The 20,767-nt window shown below is 40.7% G+C and overlaps 2 protein-coding genes across 2 annotated transcripts; both read right to left on the reverse strand.

Annotated features, from left to right (window-relative positions):
* Positions 1-1,157: 1,157 nt before the first annotated feature.
* On the reverse strand, positions 1,158-3,276 carry LOC143109221 (tubulin alpha-4A chain-like). Its single transcript, XM_076271875.1, has 4 exons — positions 3,268-3,276; positions 2,998-3,175; positions 2,753-2,901; positions 1,158-2,135 (listed from the first exon to the last, which is right to left on the reverse strand). The coding sequence occupies exons 1-4, from the start codon at positions 3,274-3,276 to the stop codon at positions 1,158-1,160; spliced, it is 1,314 nt and encodes a 437-aa protein (XP_076127990.1).
* Positions 3,277-8,894: 5,618 nt separating this feature from the next.
* Positions 8,895-10,625, reverse strand: LOC143109906 (tubulin alpha-1B chain-like). Its single transcript, XM_076272709.1, has 2 exons — positions 10,481-10,625; positions 8,895-9,872 (listed from the first exon to the last, which is right to left on the reverse strand). Exons 1-2 carry the CDS (start codon positions 10,481-10,483, stop codon positions 8,895-8,897), a joined length of 981 nt encoding a protein of 326 aa, XP_076128824.1. The 5' UTR covers positions 10,484-10,625.
* Positions 10,626-20,767: the final 10,142 nt, after the last annotated feature.

Here is a 20,767-nt window from a genome sequence, read left to right on the forward strand (position 1 = left end):
ATCAGTTAAATCATGTACCTGCTTATTTGGATCTGACTAACTTGAATGAAACAATTGTATAATCTTTTATATTTTATATAGTGGCAATATTTGATGAAATGTTCCAGCCATAAAGTCTGAAAAAGGGGGACTGAGAGAAAGTGGAATAGAACTTTATGTCCAATATGTGGTTTAATGTTCTGCATTTCTCATTAGTGGGTCACTTTAATACTAAAAGTATGATTCTATGTAATGACTATATCTGTACTGTCCCTGTGTATATCTGTGTGTGACTGTATTTAGAGATAAGCGGGAATATTATGACTTTAGTGTTTCACTGTTCTGCATGGCTGCGTCAGTAGCCATCTGCTCCGGATTGCCAGGTTGCCACTAATCAGAGTGTTTCCTTGTAGTCCACGTGAGATGGGATGACCAACACCATCTCCCATCAGCCTGGAAGGATACTTAAACCTTAACTATTTCCTTGTCTAGTTAGAGTAGCTGATGGATCTTTAGGTGAAGTCATGCGGTCTCTCCCTTGATGCACATCATTGTAAATAAACTCTGTTCCTGATTTTTCATACTAATGGTCTGACTGGGTCTCTATTAAAACTATGGTATCAAAATTACCATCAGTAGGTATGTGCCTAGACTCAGTTTTATACACCGAAATAACACCCAAATTATGAAAATGATCAAAATGTGTTTTGTGTGTTCAGATGTCTTGCATTAAAGGAGGAACACTGAGAGTTCGCACAGATCTCCATTTGGAGGTCACCGACTACTGTTGGTATGAAAAAGGAAAAGAAAAAAAAAAAAAAAAAAAAATCAGTTTTACCTAGCTTGAGTTGCTACACTTAGCAGCTAACCCAGCCAGGCAGCTACAGCACTACACTCTGGGGGGGATATAAATGGGAGCTCAGAGACATGCCCACAGAGTGTAGTGCTGTAGCTGCCTGGCTGTGTAAATGTCATTTGAAATTCTTGTGCTTGATATTGCAATATACCATAGGGGTGTCAGGTAATGCAGTAAATTACACTCACAATATCATATGCAGTCCTCAGTTGATTTTTTTCTCTATTACTTCAGGGGGATAAAGATTCAGACAACCCATATATATTTGCAATACCAACATTTATTAGTTAAACTGACATACAAATAAATAACCTTAGAAACTCTAGTACTCTTCTTCCTCTTCTTCACCATCCTCTGCTGAGTCTGCCCCAACTTCCTCATAGTCCTTCTCCAGTGCAGCCATGTCTTCTCTGGCCTCACTGAACTCCCCCTCTTCCATGCCCTCACCCACATACCAGTGCACAAAGGCCCTCTTGGCGTACATCAGGTCAAACTTATGGTCCAGGCGAGCCCAGGCCTCAGCGATGGCAGTCGTGTTGCTCAGCATACACACTGCCCTCTGCACCTTGGCCAAGTCACCTCCTGGCACCACCGTTGGCGGCTGGTAGTTGATGCCCACCTTGAAGCCAGTGGGGCACCAGTCAACAAACTGGATGGATCGGCGGGCCTTGATGGCAGCAATGGCACCGTTGACGTCTTTGGGTACCACGTCCCCACGGTACAGCACGCAGCAGGCCATGTACTTACCACGCCTTGGGTCACACTTCACCATCTGATTTGCTGGCTCAAAACAAGCATTTGTGATCTCAGGCACAGAGAGTTGCTCATGGTATGCCTTTTCCGCAGAGATTATTGGCGCGTAGGTGACCAGGGGGAAGTGAATACGGGGGTAGGGAACAAGGTTAGTTTGGAACTCAGTAAGATCCACATTCAGAGCCCCATCAAAGCGTAGAGATGCAGTGATAGACGAGACGATCTGGGCGACAAGACGATTCAGATTGGTGTAGGAGGGACGCTCAATGTCAAGGTTGCGCTTGCAAATATCAAAAATGGCCTCGTTGTCCACCATGAAGGCACAGTCAGAGTGCTCTAGAGTGGTGTGGGTCGTGAGGATGGAGTTGTAGGGCTCCACTACAGCAGTGGACACCTGGGGAGCAGGGTAGACGGAGAACTCCAGCTTGGACTTCTTGCCGTAGTCCACAGACAGACGCTCCATCAGCAGGGAGGTGAAGCCAGAGCCAGTGCCTCCTCCAAAGCTGTGGAAGATGAGGAATCCCTGGAGACCCGAGCACTGGTCGGTCTGAGAAACAAATTCAGTAGTCACATTCTGCACCATAAATTAGAAACTCTGAACTCCTAGAGATAATGCAAACAAAGACCAAGTGGATTTTCTGCAACAAACTAGAAAAACATCAAACACACCCTGTTATGATTCTCAAACAATCCTACCCCTTACAGACATAATGTAGAGCAGGGGTCACCAACCTTTTTTCCTCCGAGCGCTACTTTGACAAAATGAACATGGCCGAAAGCCTTTTATGTCAATAGTAGCATTCCATGTATTTACATAGCTGACCTCCACCCAAAACTGCTGAATAAGATATGCTTTTTAAAGGTTAATTTCAACTCCTCTACCTTCTCTCTTTGTAGACTGAATTTTAACATGTTTCTCAAGTGACTGGGTTCTACATCTTCCTCAAACCTTTTGGAGAGCTACTTAAAGGGGGGGGGCGGGTGCTGGTAGCTCACAAGCTACCTGTTGGAGACCTGTGATGTAGAGGCCTCAAATGAGGAATCACACTAAATGGGGGATCACCAAAAACATGTGCACACCAATACTAAAGATACTGAATGCAAGGAAATATGTTGACCAATCTTTGAAAAGTTGAGCAAGCAACTGTTAATCTGGTCACCTACCATTTTACGAATCCTGTCCAGGACCGGATCCACAATTTCTTTTCCAATGGTGTAGTGACCACGAGCGTAGTTGTTGGCTGCATCCTCTTTACCACTAATCAACTGCTCCGGATGGTACAGCTGACGGTAGGACCCATTACGGATCTCATCTGTCAGGAAATATCAAGTCAGACCTTCACAAACCCACATTTTTATTTACATTTGCTCAAAAGCCAAACAACTATTTCAAATAGGACACTACTCACCTATAACTGATGGCTCCAAGTCAACAAATATGGACCTAGGAACATACTTCCCATGACCAGTCTCACTGAAAAAGGTGCCAAAGGAGGAGTCCAGTAGAGTTTTGCTATCATCAGCAGCTGTTCCGTCTGGGCAGATACCATGTTCCAAGCAGTACAATTCCCAACACGAGTTTCCAATCTGCACACCAGCTTGGCCAACATGGACAGAAATGCACTCCCTCTGTAAAATGATCAAGAAAATATATGAAAACCGACCATCATGACAAATACCTGGCCCATCACCCAAGTCAAACAGTAAGCCTAACTTATAAGTAAGAGGCACTCACCATTCTTCAAATAATAATCTAAAAAGTCTGTCCAAAACGCAGGCTCCTCCAAATGCACCTTCACCAAATAATCAATAAATACTTGCATTAGGCTTCTTTTAATAATCATTTCAAAAAAGCTCCACGAAGAACCTAAAGAAACTGTTAAATGTTAAAAAAGAACATTAGTTAAAACTGTAATGTCTCTGACAACTTACCTGTTACGTAAACAAACATGAAAGACCACCTCTGGGTCTGTGTGATATATAGTGATGGTTGGGTATAAGGCCTGGCTTCCAATTAGCACCTCTTGTCCAATGTCTGATTGGCTAATTGATTTACTTTTTTAAGACTCACTCACCTAGTTAGTAGGCCTAATAGGACACCGTGCACAGGATACAGGTCTTTAAGCTAAAATTGACGGTTTGTTCTAACTTAAGGGCCGTTCACACCAAGAATGATAACTATAACGTTAACTATAAAAAAAAATATTGTTCTTGTTAATATGAATGATGACGTTCACATATAAACTATGAACGATAACGACATGAAGAACAATATTGTTGGGGATCACTTTCAGATCGATTTTGAAAACGATAAAAAGCTAACAGCCAATCAGAACCCATCACATTTTAGCCATCACAAGGAGATAATTTGCTTATCGTTGGTCAGTCAGTGTGGACGTTTTTATCGTTATGGGTTATAGTTATTGTTTCTGGTGTGAACGGCCCTTTAAATTCTTCACACAATACAACAGACCACCTTTTCACCTTTGCTTCAGTTTACAATGCCATAAATAGTCTTTTGTGTTGAAAGCATTGCCATTTATATAATTATATAAAGACATGAGACAGTGGTTCACACAAGAATAAACTTATCAGCATTATCAGATCATTGCTGGAGCACATGCACATAACCAAATGTGCACACACACATGCCACACACACAAACAGCATCAGCAACACCACCTATTGCTATGAAACAGTTGAATAAATTCTTACCTTAAATGCTGTTATTTTATCGGCTTGGATGTTACAATTTCAGCTATACTGTATTTGAAAGCGATAAAAAAACTTGCAAAATACTAGAGAATCCATCTTTTCCATCTTTCCAATCCCTCTTTATCAAATAAATCATCATCTTCTATAGCTGCAGTATGAGAAGCGTGTGTGGTTCAGATGCTGTGTTCAGCAGCTACAGCAAGCACAGGGGGGAAATGCATGTTGGGTTCAGTTTATGTGTTCAGCAGCTACAGCCAATAAACACCAGGGCACACTTGTGGGTAGACTTTTAAAAGTGAAAAATCGATTTTAACATGTGTAATAGGCTAATTTTTGTTTGATCATTTCAAACATAAAACTAAAATAACTAATAAATCCAAAAATTAAAGATTTCTGAATGAAGGCTAAGCATTGCCATTACTTTATGCACTTGCAATAGCCTAAATCGGAAAAACACATGCACCAAGCTGATAATGATTTGCAAAATGGAGGGCAATAGCTTTTTTATGGCTGTATGAAGTTGGACCAAATATTTGCGTGAAAGTATGCAGGCTGCTTTCTAGCTGACCAAATGCCCGAACCTGAAATTGGAAAAGGAAAAATATGAATAACGCTATCCTTAGTGTTCCTAGGTGGTAGAAAGGTGTTAAATGTTTCCACCAATTTTATTCCTGCAGGCGCCCTTATGCTATGCATTACGAAATCGTAAATGCCATGTTGTAGCAATTATTTGTTTAGTTTTTGCGTTTGTTTAAACAAAATGTTATGGCAGCAAAGTCTCTAATTGTTTTTGAAAATGAACAAAACACCAAAAAAACATCTTCTGATCAGTCGCTCCTGTGTCATACATCTGTCGCCCTCTTCAGACGTGCTCCTTGTCACTGGATTGGCCTATATTTAGCCTTGAAACATAAACATTTGGTATTGTATTGTTTTTATCACTAGTACTCTGTGGTATGTAAACTTTTTTGCACAGCCTGTGAGAAATCAAGACAATCAGGGCCACTTTTATACATGTAACCATGTTGATTCATTTCTTTTATTGGGTTCTATTTGAGAATTGTTGAGACATTTCTTTTGTGTTTTGGTTTTATATTCAGCTTTGCCCAACTATTATACACATGGTAAAAAGACACAATTACTGCATTACTCTCAGTTCATTAGTAGGCTCATTCTGATTCAATCAGATGTGTGCTATTGTGTGGTGTCAAAGGCTTCAAGTCTTTTAAAGGGGGACTTGAGAGTATTGGATTCAGAAATTATTTTTATATACGTGTGATTTAGGTCTTTTTTCGGAATAGTTTAGCGGGATGGACCAAATATTTGCGTGAAAGTATGCAGGCTGCTTTCTAGCTGACCAAATGCCCGAACCTGAAATTGGAAAAGGAAAAATATGAATAACGCTATCCTTAGTGTTCCTAGGTGGTAGAAAGGTGTTAAATGTTTCCACCAATTTTATTCCTGCAGGCGCCCTTATGCTATGCATTACGAAATCGTAAATGCCATGTTGTAGCAATTATTTGTTTAGTTTTTGCGTTTGTTTAAACAAAATGTTATGGCAGCAAAGTCTCTAATTGTTTTTGAAAATGAACAAAACACCAAAAAAACATCTTCTGATCAATCGCTCCTGTGTCATACATCTGTCGCCCTCTTCAGACGTGCTCCTTGTCACTGGATTGGCCTATATTTAGCCTTGAAACATAAACATTTGGTTTTCATTTTCCATTTGTACATTTAATAAAGGCCCCATAGAAAGTATGACCATTTTGCTTAAATACTTGTTTCTCCAAGCTCCCTGCTCCCCATGCTAATAGAACCTGACCCAAGTTATCCTGTTCCATGTGTAGGCCGCAAACACTGGAAGCCATGCGGACGCTATGTTCTTGCTTCAAGGTAGACACAGATGTGTTTTGACTGTTGATTGGCTAGGTGTGTAGGCCTTGAGCTCTGCCAGGTCCTGCTTTGAGGCCACCATATGCACCATATGTTGTCTCGCAGTGACAACACTGACAGAGTTGAAGCATATCGGTTAAATTCATACTTGGGGGCCAGTTTAGCAAGTTGTAATCTTACCAACAGCAGTGAATGTATCAAATTGTTGATGCTATGACGCACTAAGCTCTTAATAGGACACAGTGTTATAGGCGACAACACTTTAGCTAAGGGAATAATCTTGCAGCCTTGCTGCAGATCATAAGGGGGAGTCTGATTAAGAGTAGTCTGATAACATAGACATCTAGCTCTTGCAGTGTATCAAGTTATGATTAAAGATAGCTTTTTCTTTCATGGAGGATGAGAGGTTGTTGATGTTGACTTCACTACACTGAACTAGTATTGAACTAATAGGTTCATATGTTTATTAACAACACAACCACTGCAGTTTTTATATTGGTATTATTATTTTCTTCTCTTCATTGACATGGAAAATGTTTTACAACTGTTTTACAGTAATGCAATAAAATAAAACACAACTTTGCATTTGTTTCAGGCGTTCAGAATATGTTCAGAATAAAGGTCTTACCAAGTTCTTTAAAACATGCCTTTAGGCCTGCTTTAAACAATGTGGAAAAAGGTTAAGATAATTTAGCTTTGCTGTATGATAAACAATTCTTGATATGAGGCACACAAAGAAAAAAAAAGAGTATCCATGAAGATCATGATCATTTGAATTTATATTTCATTGCTAATTACTAATTTGGTGACTGACCATAGCAGTATTGCAATTGAAATCTTTTTAATAATGTTAGTTGAAACTTAGGAAGCACTACCGGGGCCTTGGGCCCAGATATACATATTATGTATATCTCTGTGTTATATTTCAGGTGCAATCAGTGGTCAAAAAGGGGGAGCCTTACAGACTCTACTTTTTTCTTTTTTCTTTTGTCTATTGCTTTTTTCCCCTTGAACTGTTTGGTTATTGTTTTTATCACTAGTACTCTGTGGTATGTAAACTTTTTTGCACAGCCTGTGAGAAATCAAGACAATCAGGGCCACTTTTATACATGTAACCATGTTGATTCATTTATTTTATTGGGTTCTATTTGAGAATTGTTGAGACATTTCTTATGTGTTTTGGTTTTATATTCAGCTTTGCCCAACTATTATACACATGGTAAAAAGACACAATTACTGCATTACTCTCAGTTCATTAGTAGGCTCATTCTGATTCAATCAGATGTGTGCTATTGTGTGGTGTCAAAGGCTTCAAGTCTTTTAAAGGGGGACTTGAGAGTATTGGATTCAGAAATTATTTTTATATACGTGTGATTTAGGTCTTTTTTCGGAATAGTTTAGCGGGATGGACCAAATATATTCTTTTTGGTTTACTAGCTCCTGTTCTGATTGTCATGATAGTTTGTTTTTGATTTACTGTGGTTGTTATTGTACACCAATCATGTGTAGTTATTTTTCTTGACTGACTGACTGACTGAAATCAGTTAAATCATGTACCTGCTTATTTGGATCTGACTAACTTGAATGAAACAATTGTATAATCTTTTATATTTTATATAGTGGCAATATTTGATGAAATGTTCCAGCCATAAAGTCTGAAAAAGGGGGACTGAGAGAAAGTGGAATAGAACTTTATGTCCAATATGTGGTTTAATGTTCTGCATTTCTCATTAGTGGGTCACTTTAATACTAAAAGTATGATTCTATGTAATGACTATATCTGTACTGTCCCTGTGTATATCTGTGTGTGACTGTATTTAGAGATAAGCGGGAATATTATGACTTTAGTGTTTCACTGTTCTGCATGGCTGCGTCAGTAGCCATCTGCTCCGGATTGCCAGGTTGCCACTAATCAGAGTGTTTCCTTGTAGTCCACGTGAGATGGGATGACCAACACCATCTCCCATCAGCCTGGAAGGATACTTAAACCTTAACTATTTCCTTGTCTAGTTAGAGTAGCTGATGGATCTTTAGGTGAAGTCATGCGGTCTCTCCCTTGATGCACATCATTGTAAATAAACTCTGTTCCTGATTTTTCATACTAATGGTCTGACTGGGTCTCTATTAAAACTATGGTATCAAAATTACCATCAGTAGGTATGTGCCTAGACTCAGTTTTATACACCGAAATAACACCCAAATTATGAAAATGATCAAAATGTGTTTTGTGTGTTCAGATGTCTTGCATTAAAGGAGGAACACTGAGAGTTCGCACAGATCTCCATTTGGAGGTCACCGACTACTGTTGGTATGAAAAAGGAAAAGAAAAAAAAAAAAAAAAAAAAAAATCAGTTTTACCTAGCTTGAGTTGCTACACTTAGCAGCTAACCCAGCCAGGCAGCTACAGCACTACACTCTGGGGGGGATATAAATGGGAGCTCAGAGACATGCCCACAGAGTGTAGTGCTGTAGCTGCCTGGCTGTGTAAATGTCATTTGAAATTCTTGTGCTTGATATTGCAATATACCATAGGGGTGTCAGGTAATGCAGTAAATTACACTCACAATATCATATGCAGTCCTCAGTTGATTTTTTTCTCTATTACTTCAGGGGGATAAAGATTCAGACAACCCATATATATTTGCAATACCAACATTTATTAGTTAAACTGACATACAAATAAATAACCTTAGAAACTCTAGTACTCTTCTTCCTCTTCTTCACCATCCTCTGCTGAGTCTGCCCCAACTTCCTCATAGTCCTTCTCCAGTGCAGCCATGTCTTCTCTGGCCTCACTGAACTCCCCCTCTTCCATGCCCTCACCCACATACCAGTGCACAAAGGCCCTCTTGGCGTACATCAGGTCAAACTTATGGTCCAGGCGAGCCCAGGCCTCAGCGATGGCAGTCGTGTTGCTCAGCATACACACTGCCCTCTGCACCTTGGCCAAGTCACCTCCTGGCACCACCGTTGGCGGCTGGTAGTTGATGCCCACCTTGAAGCCAGTGGGGCACCAGTCAACAAACTGGATGGATCGGCGGGCCTTGATGGCAGCAATGGCACCGTTGACGTCTTTGGGTACCACGTCCCCACGGTACAGCACGCAGCAGGCCATGTACTTACCACGCCTTGGGTCACACTTCACCATCTGATTTGCTGGCTCAAAACAAGCATTTGTGATCTCAGGCACAGAGAGTTGCTCATGGTATGCCTTTTCCGCAGAGATTATTGGCGCGTAGGTGACCAGGGGGAAGTGAATACGGGGGTAGGGAACAAGGTTAGTTTGGAACTCAGTAAGATCCACATTCAGAGCCCCATCAAAGCGTAGAGATGCAGTGATAGACGAGACGATCTGGGCGACAAGACGATTCAGATTGGTGTAGGAGGGACGCTCAATGTCAAGGTTGCGCTTGCAAATATCAAAAATGGCCTCGTTGTCCACCATGAAGGCACAGTCAGAGTGCTCTAGAGTGGTGTGGGTCGTGAGGATGGAGTTGTAGGGCTCCACTACAGCAGTGGACACCTGGGGAGCAGGGTAGACGGAGAACTCCAGCTTGGACTTCTTGCCGTAGTCCACAGACAGACGCTCCATCAGCAGGGAGGTGAAGCCAGAGCCAGTGCCTCCTCCAAAGCTGTGGAAGATGAGGAATCCCTGGAGACCCGAGCACTGGTCGGTCTGAGACACAAATTCAGTAGTCACATTCTGCACCATAAATTAGAAACTCTGAACTCCTAGAGATAATGCAAACAAAGACCAAGTGGATTTTCTGCAACAAACTAGAAAAACATCAAACACACCCTGTTATGATTCTCAAACAATCCTACCCCTTACAGACATAATGTAGAGCAGGGGTCACCAACCCTTTCCTCCGAGCGCTACTTTGACAAAATGAACATGGCCGAAAGCCTTTTATGTCAATAGTAGCATTCCATGTATTTACATAGCTGACCTCCACCCAAAACTGCTGAATAAGATATGCTTTTTAAAGGTTAATTTCAACTCCTCTACCTTCTCTCTTTGTAGACTGAATTTTAACATGTTTCTCAAGTGACTGGGTTCTACATCTTCCTCAAACCTTTTGGAGAGCTACTTAAAGGGGGGGGATGGTAGCTCACAAGCTACCTGTTGGAGACCTGTGATGTAGAGGCCTCAAATGAGGAATCACACTAAATGGGGGATCACCAAAAACATGTGCACACCAATACTAAAGATACTGAATGCAAGGAAATATGTTGACCAATCTTTGAAAAGTTGAGCAAGCAACTGTTAATCTGGTCACCTACCATTTTACGAATCCTGTCCAGGACCGGATCCACAATTTCCTTTCCAATGGTGTAGTGACCACGAGCGTAGTTGTTGGCTGCATCCTCTTTACCACTAATCAACTGCTCCGGATGGTACAGCTGACGGTAGGACCCATTACGGATCTCATCTGTCAGGAAATATCAAGTCAGACCTTCACAAACCCACATTTTTATTTACATTTGCTCAAAAGCCAAACAACTATTTGAAATAGGACACTACTCACCTATAACTGATGGCTCCAAGTCAACAAATATGGACCTAGGAACATACTTCCCAGGACCAGTCTCACTGAAAAAGGTGCCAAAGGAGGAGTCCAGTAGAGTTTTGCTATCATCAGCAGCTGTTCCGTCTGGGCAGATACCATGTTCCAAGCAGTACAATTCCCAACACGAGTTTCCAATCTGCACACCAGCTTGGCCAACATGGACAGAAATGCACTCCCTCTGTAAAATGATCAAGAAAATATATGAAAACCCACCATCATGACAAATACCTGGCCCATCACCCAAGTCAAACAGTAAGCCTAACTTATAAGTAAGAGGCACTCACCATTCTTCAAATAATAATCTAAAAAGTCTGTCCAAAACGCAGGCTCCTCCAAATGCACCTTCACCAAATAATCAATAAATACTTGCATTAGGCTTCTTTTAATAATAATTTCAAAAAAGCTCCACGAAGAACCTAAAGAAACTGTTAAATGTTAAAAAAGAACATTAATTAAAACTGTAATGTCTCTGACAACTTACCTGTTACGTAAACAAACATGAAAGACCACCTCTGGGTCTGTGTGATATATAGTGATGGTTGGGTATAAGGCCTGGCTTCCAATTAGCACCTCTTGTCCAATGTCTGATTGGCTAATTGATTTACTTTTTTAAGACTCACTCACCTAGTTAGTAGGCCTAATAGGACACCGTGCACAGGATACAGGTCTTTAAGCTAAAATTGACGGTTTGTTCTAACTTAAGGGCCGTTCACACCAAGAATGATAACTATAACGTTAACTATAAAAAAAAATATTGTTCTTGTTAATATGAATGATGACGTTCACATATAAACTATGAACGATAACGACATGAAGAACAATATTGTTGGGGATCACTTTCAGATCGATTTTGAAAACGATAAAAAGCTAACAGCCAATCAGAACCCATCACATTTTAGCCATCACAAGGAGATAATTTGCTTATCGTTGGTCAGTCAGTGTGGACGTTTTTATCGTTATGGGTTATAGTTATTGTTTCTGGTGTGAACGGCCCTTTAAATTCTTCACACAATACAACAGACCACCTTTTCACCTTTGCTTCAGTTTACAATGCCATAAATAGTCTTTTGTGTTGAAAGCATTGCCATTTATATAATTATATAAAGACATGAGACAGTGGTTCACACAAGAATAAACTTATCAGCATTATCAGACCATTGCTGGAGCAACTACATGCTCATAACCAAATGTGCACACACACACGCCACACACACACAAACAGCATCAGCAACACCATACTTATTGCTATGATACAGTTGAATAAATTCTCACCTTAAATGCTGTTATTTTATCGGCTTGGATGTTACAATTTCAGCTATATTGTATTTGAAAGTGATAAAAAAAACATACTACATACATACATACATACATACTTACATACTACATGTGGGCAGCTGTGGCCTGTTGGTTAGCGCTTTGGACTTGTAACCGGAGGGTTGCCGGTTTGAACCCCGACCAGTAGGAATGGCTGAAGTGCCCTTGAGCAAGGCACCTAACCCCTCACTGCTTCCCAAGCGCTGCTGTAGCAGGCAGCTCACTGCGTCGGGATTAGTGTGTGCTTTACCTCACTGTGTGTGTGCTGTGTGTGTTTCACTAATTCACGAATTGGGATAAATGCAGAGACCAAAAATTTCCCTCACGGGATCAAAAGAGTATATATACTTATACTAAGAATACTAGAGAAAATACTACTAAATACTTAGTATTTACTAAAAAATACTAGAGAATCCATTTTTATCAAATAAATCATTATCTATAGCTGCAGTATAGATAGTAATGGTTCAGATTCTGTGTTCAGCAGCTAGAGCAAGCACAGGGGAAACATGTTGGGTTCAGTTTATGTGTTCAGCCGCTACAGCCAATAAAGGTGAAAAGAGTATTGAGTTCAGACAAAGTCCTTTTAGGCAAGTCCATCCACTCGGCGGCCATATAGCAACGCTTTTTGGGCACTCATCGGGCATCCTATTCAGCAGAAATGCGCGTGCGCAAGGCTTCACGACACCAATCTTGCTCCAGCAGCGAGTTCACAACACATGATTGGGAAGATGTCTTCACAACACAACATATTGGCTCAGTGTATTCACATGCATAGGCGTGCATACATAGACACTAGGTGGTGCTAAAGCACTAGGAAGTTTGCCCTTTATCAACGAAAATGCCCTTTTGAAACTTGTTTTTTTTTTTTTATTATTAATATTATTAAGATTTTACTGAGAAACGACTGAAACAATGCCCCGAAATGAGCCACCTCCTTGCGCACACCCGACCAGCCTATCTCTCTTCCTTTGTCGCGTGAACTCGCGCGAACTCGCGCGCAGGGCACGCCAGATGCGCAGCACCGTAGCAGTTCAGTAAGCGTCTTCAGATAGCAGGCATCGCAGGCATGGTCGCTGACAGGCTGCTCTCCCATGCCCCATCAGCCAGGTAACATACAGATCAAGCAAAATCTTAGTTTTCCCTCTAAGCCCAACATGTAATAATTTTGTTGTGCAGTAAAATCTCTCATTCAGCACCAAACAAGCATTTTTGCCAACTGGCCACCTGATAAACTAGTTAGATAAAGCTAGATAAAGGTTTACGCTATAGCCCAAATCAATGACAGATAACGTGACGGCCACATATAAATAATTTCGGTAGATTTTGCAAATGTATGTGTTAAGAAGAACGTTTTCTGTTGTATATGTTTTGTTAGGCAACATGTATTAACACATTCATTTGTGACAGAAGAAACGGGAAGTTCCCCATTACCTGTGAAAAATGCCCATCTGCATTCATGTAATGACAACAATCAGTAGCCCACTATAACTCCTTCTCGTACTGTTTGGTCTCTTTATTGTCTTACAGATCAAGTAAAGTCGTACCGTTTGTCCTCTAAGCCCAACTTGTAATAATTTTGTTGTGCAGTAAAATGCTCATACAGCATCAAACAACTAAGCATTTTTAGCCGACTGGTCACCTGATAAAGTTTTACGCTGTAGCCCAGGTCAATGACAGATAACGTGCCGACGACCACATAGGCTACAAATAATTTCGGTAGAGTTTGCAATTGCAAATCTATGTGTTAAGACGAACGTTTTCTGTTGTATAGGTTTTGTTAGGCAACATAAATTAACACATTTTGGTGTCTTTATTGTCTAGATTGTATATTGATTTACTAATTGCAGCACAAGTCAAATTTAATTCAACATGTGCGGGTGATATCAGGTAAAATGGGCCATCAGCTAAAATGGGCCATTTAAGGTTTGGGGGTCCCAGCCCCTCTGGAATTTAGAGCCAATGACTGCAAAGGATTTCAGACTGTTGTCATAACTGTACTTGACAAGTAACAGGTGATTTGATTGGTTTATGGTTGCTATGGTGGGCGGGGCAATAGTTCAAATCAAGACTGCACCAGAAATCTGCATGGTAAGTAGCCTGGCATATCAAATCTAACTAAACTATTATAAGGATGATAAATCTATAAAAAACAAACATGCACATAAAAAAAATTGTGCATAATATCTGTCTTGATGGCATCCACCAGAAATAATGCTGTTAGTTTGGTATATGAACTTATTTTTTGTAAAAGTGATGTTTTTCTTAGCAGCCCAATTTACCTTAACCCACTGAGGTAAAATGGGCCACATGGTTTCAGCTAAAATGGGCCATCCTCTGTGTCACTCACAAACACACATACACATGTGTGTGAGGGTGTGTGTGTGTGTGTGTGTGTGTGTGTACACACCCATGCACATATGCATTCACCCACACACTCGCACACCAACCAACGCGCACACATGCACGGACACAAACACACGTACACACACACACACACACACACACTAGGTTGCACCATGACCCCCGCCCCCCCAGTAATAATGGTGGTTGATATTTTATTTACAGTGAGTATGGCAAATGCGAATGAAGTGAGAGGAGAGAGGGAGAAGGAAAGAGAGAGGAAATGAGAGGAGGAAAGATGAGAGAGGAGACAAGCAGAGAGGAGAATAATGATATCAATGTTTTAATTTTTAATATATCAGTTACCAGTTTTGTATGAATTTTTGTAATTTGCGCATTTCGTTCAAAATGTGTTGTTCACACACACACACACACACACACACACACACACACACACACACACTGATCGATCTATTCACTGATCTGTGCTGTTCCAAAATGGTCTTTTTTAATTGCACATTTGAATATGTGAGTTTGCACCCAAAATGTGTTTTTTTTTAATGGCACATATAAATATTGTGTTTTGAAATAAAAATTGATGATAAATTACCATTCCCTTTGCATTTTGACTGGCCGAATGCTTACCTAAAACAGCTGGCCCATTTTACCTTAGATGCTGGCCCATTTTACCTGAAACTGCTTATGCAAAAAAAGTTGGCACAGTTGATGTTTCAAGAACTGTAGGGCCTAAATAATTATATTTTATGACATCATTTCAACACAAAATGATCAAAAACAGTCATTAGTAATCATAAAAACACTTGGAAAAGGCATATATAGTATTATATTATTTTCCCAACTGATTTACCAAAAAGTGGCCCAATTTAGCTGATATCACCCTGCATGTAATTTTTTTTTTATAAGGGATCGTTCGTTATTTATAAACGGGATCACCGGAGGGATTTTGGGTGCTTCGATCAAAAGTTGCATGACCCTCCCCTGCCTGCAATATAATTTTCAACGACCCTCCAGCAGCATTTTCAAAAATGACATGACCCTCCCGGGCCAATTGTCGATGTCTTCCGCCCACGCTCTTACGCGCTATGCTATGCTATGATAACACACCAACATATATGCTACCGTCCTAAAATCAACCTCTGCTTTCTGATCTTACACTTCACACTTCACCAAGATGGTGGCCATTTCAGTAGATTTACTCCCTAACATTGTTGTGGAAACACAATAAGCATGGAAACTAAATGCACACTTCCTGCAACTGCATTAGCCTACTTGAAAAGTTACTTCTCTAGTAAGTATTCACATGAAATAAAACAATAAAGCATTGAGACCATTCAACAAAGCACACTGGGTAATAACAAATTCAACACATGAACTTGTTGCTATGGACTCGTCTCTAGGCTTCCTCAGTCATTGTAAAGCTGCCGAAGCTGAACATTATCCAAAACTCAATTTCTCAGACAAGCGTCAATTTGGGAGCTTGCTACACTCCTTCCTTCTCAAATGACTTGAAAAGGCCGTTTGCACAATTTCACAAATAATCACAGGGACCGAAAAATACCTAACATGCCAACTTTTTCCCGGTTTATCATTTTAACGTTTCCCTGCTGTCTTGCCGTTTTAATATTTTCCCGTAGAATATCCCATGTTACTGTAATACTCATAACATTAGTCCTGCATTCTGCACTGTCTCTGTGTTGTCCTGTCGTTACCCCTTGCCCTTCCAGTGAAACAGATGTATTCAAATCATCGTTTTGCTTGCTTGAATGCGAACTCAGAGTGATGTTAACCTAGGCCTAGTTAACGACGTGGTTGTCGTGAGAGCAAGATTCATTAGCGCTTGCGGTGTTCGGCCGTAGGCTATGCCTACGTGCGCACCTGCCAGGCTACTCAGCTAGACAAAGAATTTCCCCTGTATATTCACTCCAAGTTGGCCTACCATAACTTACCAACTACACTGTAGACCATAAACTGGCTATTTATATGACCAAATGTATTTGTTCAACTTTATGAAGCAGAATTACGCACTGCTACTTGGAACGTAGGCCTAACCCATTTTTGTTGGCAGGAGAGAGAATGACAGCGATTAAGAAATTGCACTTGTTGCTGGTTACCAATAAATACTATATATATTTTTGCAAACAACAAAAACAGAAAGGATGGAGACAGCAAAGCTAGAGATGGGCAGGAACAAGGTCAATTGGTAGAAATGCTTGTCAAAACGTTAGGAGCTGGATGTGTGGATGAATGAAGCACAAGTATGCTTTGTGTTAAGCATGCACACTGTTTAAAGTTAGGCTACACGGTAAACTACAAGTAAACCAAAGTTAAATTTAGCTTTTTTAGGTCTGGATAAAGTTGACCAAATGGATATAGGCTGTTAGGCGTGAATAAAGTAGGCTACTTTGTTGCTCCAACCCTTCCAACGTTAATGGGGACGGATGTTGACATTTTCCGTACTTTGCGTGAGAAACCCGGGAAATCTCCCTCATTTTCATTGTTCAATGTTGACAGAGCTATGGAACGAAAGAGAACGTTATATGGCGACAGAAATCAACAATCAAGCAAGCCACTTTGATTTTTTGCTGTTTTCATTAATACAAAAGATGGGTGACCCTCCCTCCTAGACAAAAAAAAGTTAGGTGACCCTCCCCTCAACAAAGAATAAAAAGACATGACCCTCCCCTATTTTCCTCCGGTGACCCCGTTTATAAATAACGAACGGTCCCTAATTAAGTGTTCCACGTGCGCTAAAAGGTGCCCCCCCCCCCTTCTGAGCACCTGCCCCCCAAAATGTCTGTGCACGCCACTGCGTCGACGTTTTGTCGAGGAAGGGGTGTGATATGTGTAGACAACGGCCATATTGGCATTACAAACTAACCCCATGCATTTCTATAGAGGATTTTTTTGAGTGCTGTGTCTCCTCATTAGAAAGTCTCTGGTTCAGATGCTGTCTTCAGCCATCTCCACATCATCGTTGAGGTCTTCATCTCCACTCTGCTGTCCCTCTCTGCACTGATATCCAGAGGTCTTCACATCCACTCTCCTCGATTCCTCACATTGAACCAGATCTCAGCACAGCAAAGATTTTCAAAAATTATTAACACATCTTTGTTAATGTGGATTTGGCTAATCCCTTAATTATGCACACAGGTTTTGAAATCAATTATATCACATTTTTAAAGTCAGACAAGTCAGTGTTTGCATAACGCTTTGGTTGTATAGATTTTAAGATCTTGTTTTTAACCTTTATAATGAACAGCAATTTAGAAGCATAAAAATTACATATGATTTACATAAAGGAGGAAACCCAAGAGATTTGAATTAACTATAGCCAATCTCCAAGCTCCCATGTTTAGCAAAGATGTTAGATTCCTTTGTAAATGAACAGCATCGTTCCTTTTTGTAATCATATTCTTTTTTATATGTATATTTTTATTGGCCTTTTATCCCTTTAATCAGATAGGATAGGATAGTGGAGAATGACAGGGAGTGAGTGGGAGAGAGAATCAGGGTAGGATCCGGAAAGGACCACAGGGCGGGAATCGAACCCGGGTCGTCGGTGTACATTGCAGGTGCCCCAGCCAGTTGCGCCACGGCCGGGGCCTTGTCATCATATTCTATATTAAGTCCTTATCAATCTCGGTTCAGAGCTGGCCACAGCACGATTACAGCAGCAACTGCTGTAGTAAATGATATAGCTACTGTTGTTGACAGTAAGAAACAACATTGTGCAGCTTTGTTTATTGATTTGTCTAAGGTTTTTGTCACTGTTCATCACAGGTTACTTCTTGAAAAACTGACCTCTTTTAGTCTAGATGAAGTTTCCTTTAAATGGTTTCAAGACTACCTCTCTAATAGAACACAATGGCTAGATGTGACAGGATCATCCTCAGAGCCATTGAGACTAAATAATGGTATTCCACAGGGCTCAATTTTGGGGCCACTGTTGTTTACGTTGTACATCAATGATATCTGTCCTTCAATAGAAAATTGTAAAGTGCATTTCTATGCAGATGACATTCCTTTATGCCTATGCACCATCTGTAGAGCAAGTAGTATCATCTTCAATATGCATTTGATTGTGCGCAGAAATCCTTAAAAGAACTTAAACTGGTTCTGAATGAAGCAAAAACTAAATGTATGATCTTTACTAGATCGAAAAAGTGTGACACAAACTGAATAAGTTTCTCAATCCAAATATCTGGGCATTTGGTTAGATAACAAACTATCATTTAGAACACATGTGCTTGGTCACAAAAAAGGTAAAAATTAAATTAGGTGCACTTCACAGGATTAGGTCTTGCTTCTCTTTAGAAAACAGAATGGCCATTGTTCAAGCAACTATGTCAAGCAGATTTTTATTTTTAAAGGCCTGGATCCAGGATACTATGCATCATAAAGTTGCCTTGGCCTTTGGAATTGAAATAGCCACACATCACCACATACCCTTCACCATAGATAGAGATTGGCATGGTGTTATTTCAGTTAGCCTATTAGCTGGTTTGATTGGCATTGAGCTTATTGAGCTCAATCAAATCACGCACGCAGCAAGCTGAACCAAACTTCAATAAATGCATCTTCTGCTCAATCGCTCATGTGTCATACGTCTGACGCCATCTTCAGACACGTTCCTGGTTGAAACGTGAAACAGACACAGAAAATTATGGCAGGTCCCATTGAGCTGAGCTCCTGCAAGTCAGAAAGCGTTAGATTATATTGGGGAAATATGCCAGTGGCATCTGGCATAGAAGCAAAGAGGGGCAGTGAAGGCGTTTGTGTCTGAATGTACAGAAGCACAGATACAGTCCATGTGATTAAGATATGTGCCTGGAATCTTAATACACTTAAATAAAACACCCAAGTTAAGAAAAAATATCAAAATGTGTTGTGTGTTCAGATGCCTTCAGCTCCAGCGAGTGCTCACATAGAACGTTGTTGCGGGAAAAAAAAAAAAAAAAAAATCAGTTTTACCTAGCTTGAGTTGCTACAGTCAGCAGCTAACGCAGCCAGGCAGCTAAAGTGTTACTCTCTAGGGCAGTGTTTCCCAAAGTCTGGGTCGCGACCCACGGGTGGGTCGCAGGAGATTTTATTTGGGTCGCCAGCACAATTTATGTTGTGATACCATTTGTCATTTGATACCAGGAAAGCTAACAGTTTTCTATTAGGATGTAGTTTGTTAACTACCACAGTCACAGTTTTGTCATAAAAGCTCATCAATTACATGTAAAACATAACTTTTCAGTAGTCATTTCCAACTTTTCACGCTGATGGTGCTCAAAATGCAACACAACCGTGTTCAAAGCAGGATCTATCTATCTAGATCCTATAGCAATGTATGGTTGGGGAAAGCATAGAAAAGTTGGAGAACCTGTGGCCTAAAACAATATTGGTGGTTGCAGGGTATTTGAAGTGAAATGGGTCGCGATGGTCTGTCATTTTTAAAAAGTGGGTCCGCAGAAAAAAAGTTTGGGAAACACTGCTCTAGGGGCATGTAAATGGAAGCTCAGAAATTCTTTGTGCTTGATTTTGCAATATACCATAGGGGTGTCAGGTAATGCAGTAAATTACTCACAAAATTAATCTGTAGTCCTCAGTGGATTTTTTTCTGTATTACTTCAGGGGGATAAAGATTCAGACAACCCATATATATTTGCAATACAAACATTTATTAGTTAAACTGATGTCACAGGTAGGAGGCGCTAGAGCCACACCCTTTTATTCTTTAAACCACCACTGGGGAGCGTGCTGTACCCTTCAATGAAGCCAGAGACTAAACATTAGTACAAAAATATATTTATTTGTTTCAGACTAAAAATGTAATAGAGTCCATGTCCACATGGCAGTCCAGGTCAGTCCCAAGATGGCAGCACACAAGTCTAGAGCTCCTGACCCCACCTCAGTCCTCCCTGGGGATTAATTGGACGAAGCTGGAGAATGGAAGGGTGCCCCGTGTGGAATCCTGGCCCATGGTCTGCATCTCAGTCCGCTGTGGTAGGCTAGAAAACAGGCAGGGGCAAAAGTGTTTGAGCGTCGATTATGCTATGCTCAGCAATCCTCCCGCTGCTTAGGCCCATTTGAGATAACAGAAGTTTCTTATAATCACAATCACAGCATACGTGAAAAGCACAACATCTAATGCCCACTACCCCCACTAAATGGCCACTGAAGGTAGCGAAACTTGGATCAAGCACCAGTGTGGAAAGTAAACTTCATTCACAGCAACCAATATAATCACTTCAAGAAAAAGGCTACCAATCAGCTGTTACTCGTTAAGGCGGAACATGCAGGGAAGTCGCTACACAGTATTGGAGGAACACATTAA

The sequence above is a fragment of the Alosa pseudoharengus genome, unplaced genomic scaffold, assembly GCF_046254945.1.
Source record: "Alosa pseudoharengus isolate Yale_2024_CS ecotype anadromous, Long Island Sound unplaced genomic scaffold, YU_APseudo_1.1 YU_APseudo_1.1_scf_7, whole genome shotgun sequence".
NCBI classification, from domain to species: domain Eukaryota; kingdom Metazoa; phylum Chordata; class Actinopteri; order Clupeiformes; family Clupeidae; genus Alosa; species Alosa pseudoharengus.

Bases quoted from the DNA above. Each gene is read 5' to 3' on its own strand.
- LOC143109221 (XM_076271875.1), bottom strand. The intron at 2,902-2,997 runs GTGAGTAGTGTC...ATTTCCTGACAG, and splicing joins CTTGGAGCCATCAGTTATAG to ATGAGATCCGTAATGGGTCC. The intron at 2,136-2,752 runs GTAGGTGACCAG...TTTGTTTCTCAG, and splicing joins TGGACAGGATTCGTAAAATG to ACCGACCAGTGCTCGGGTCT.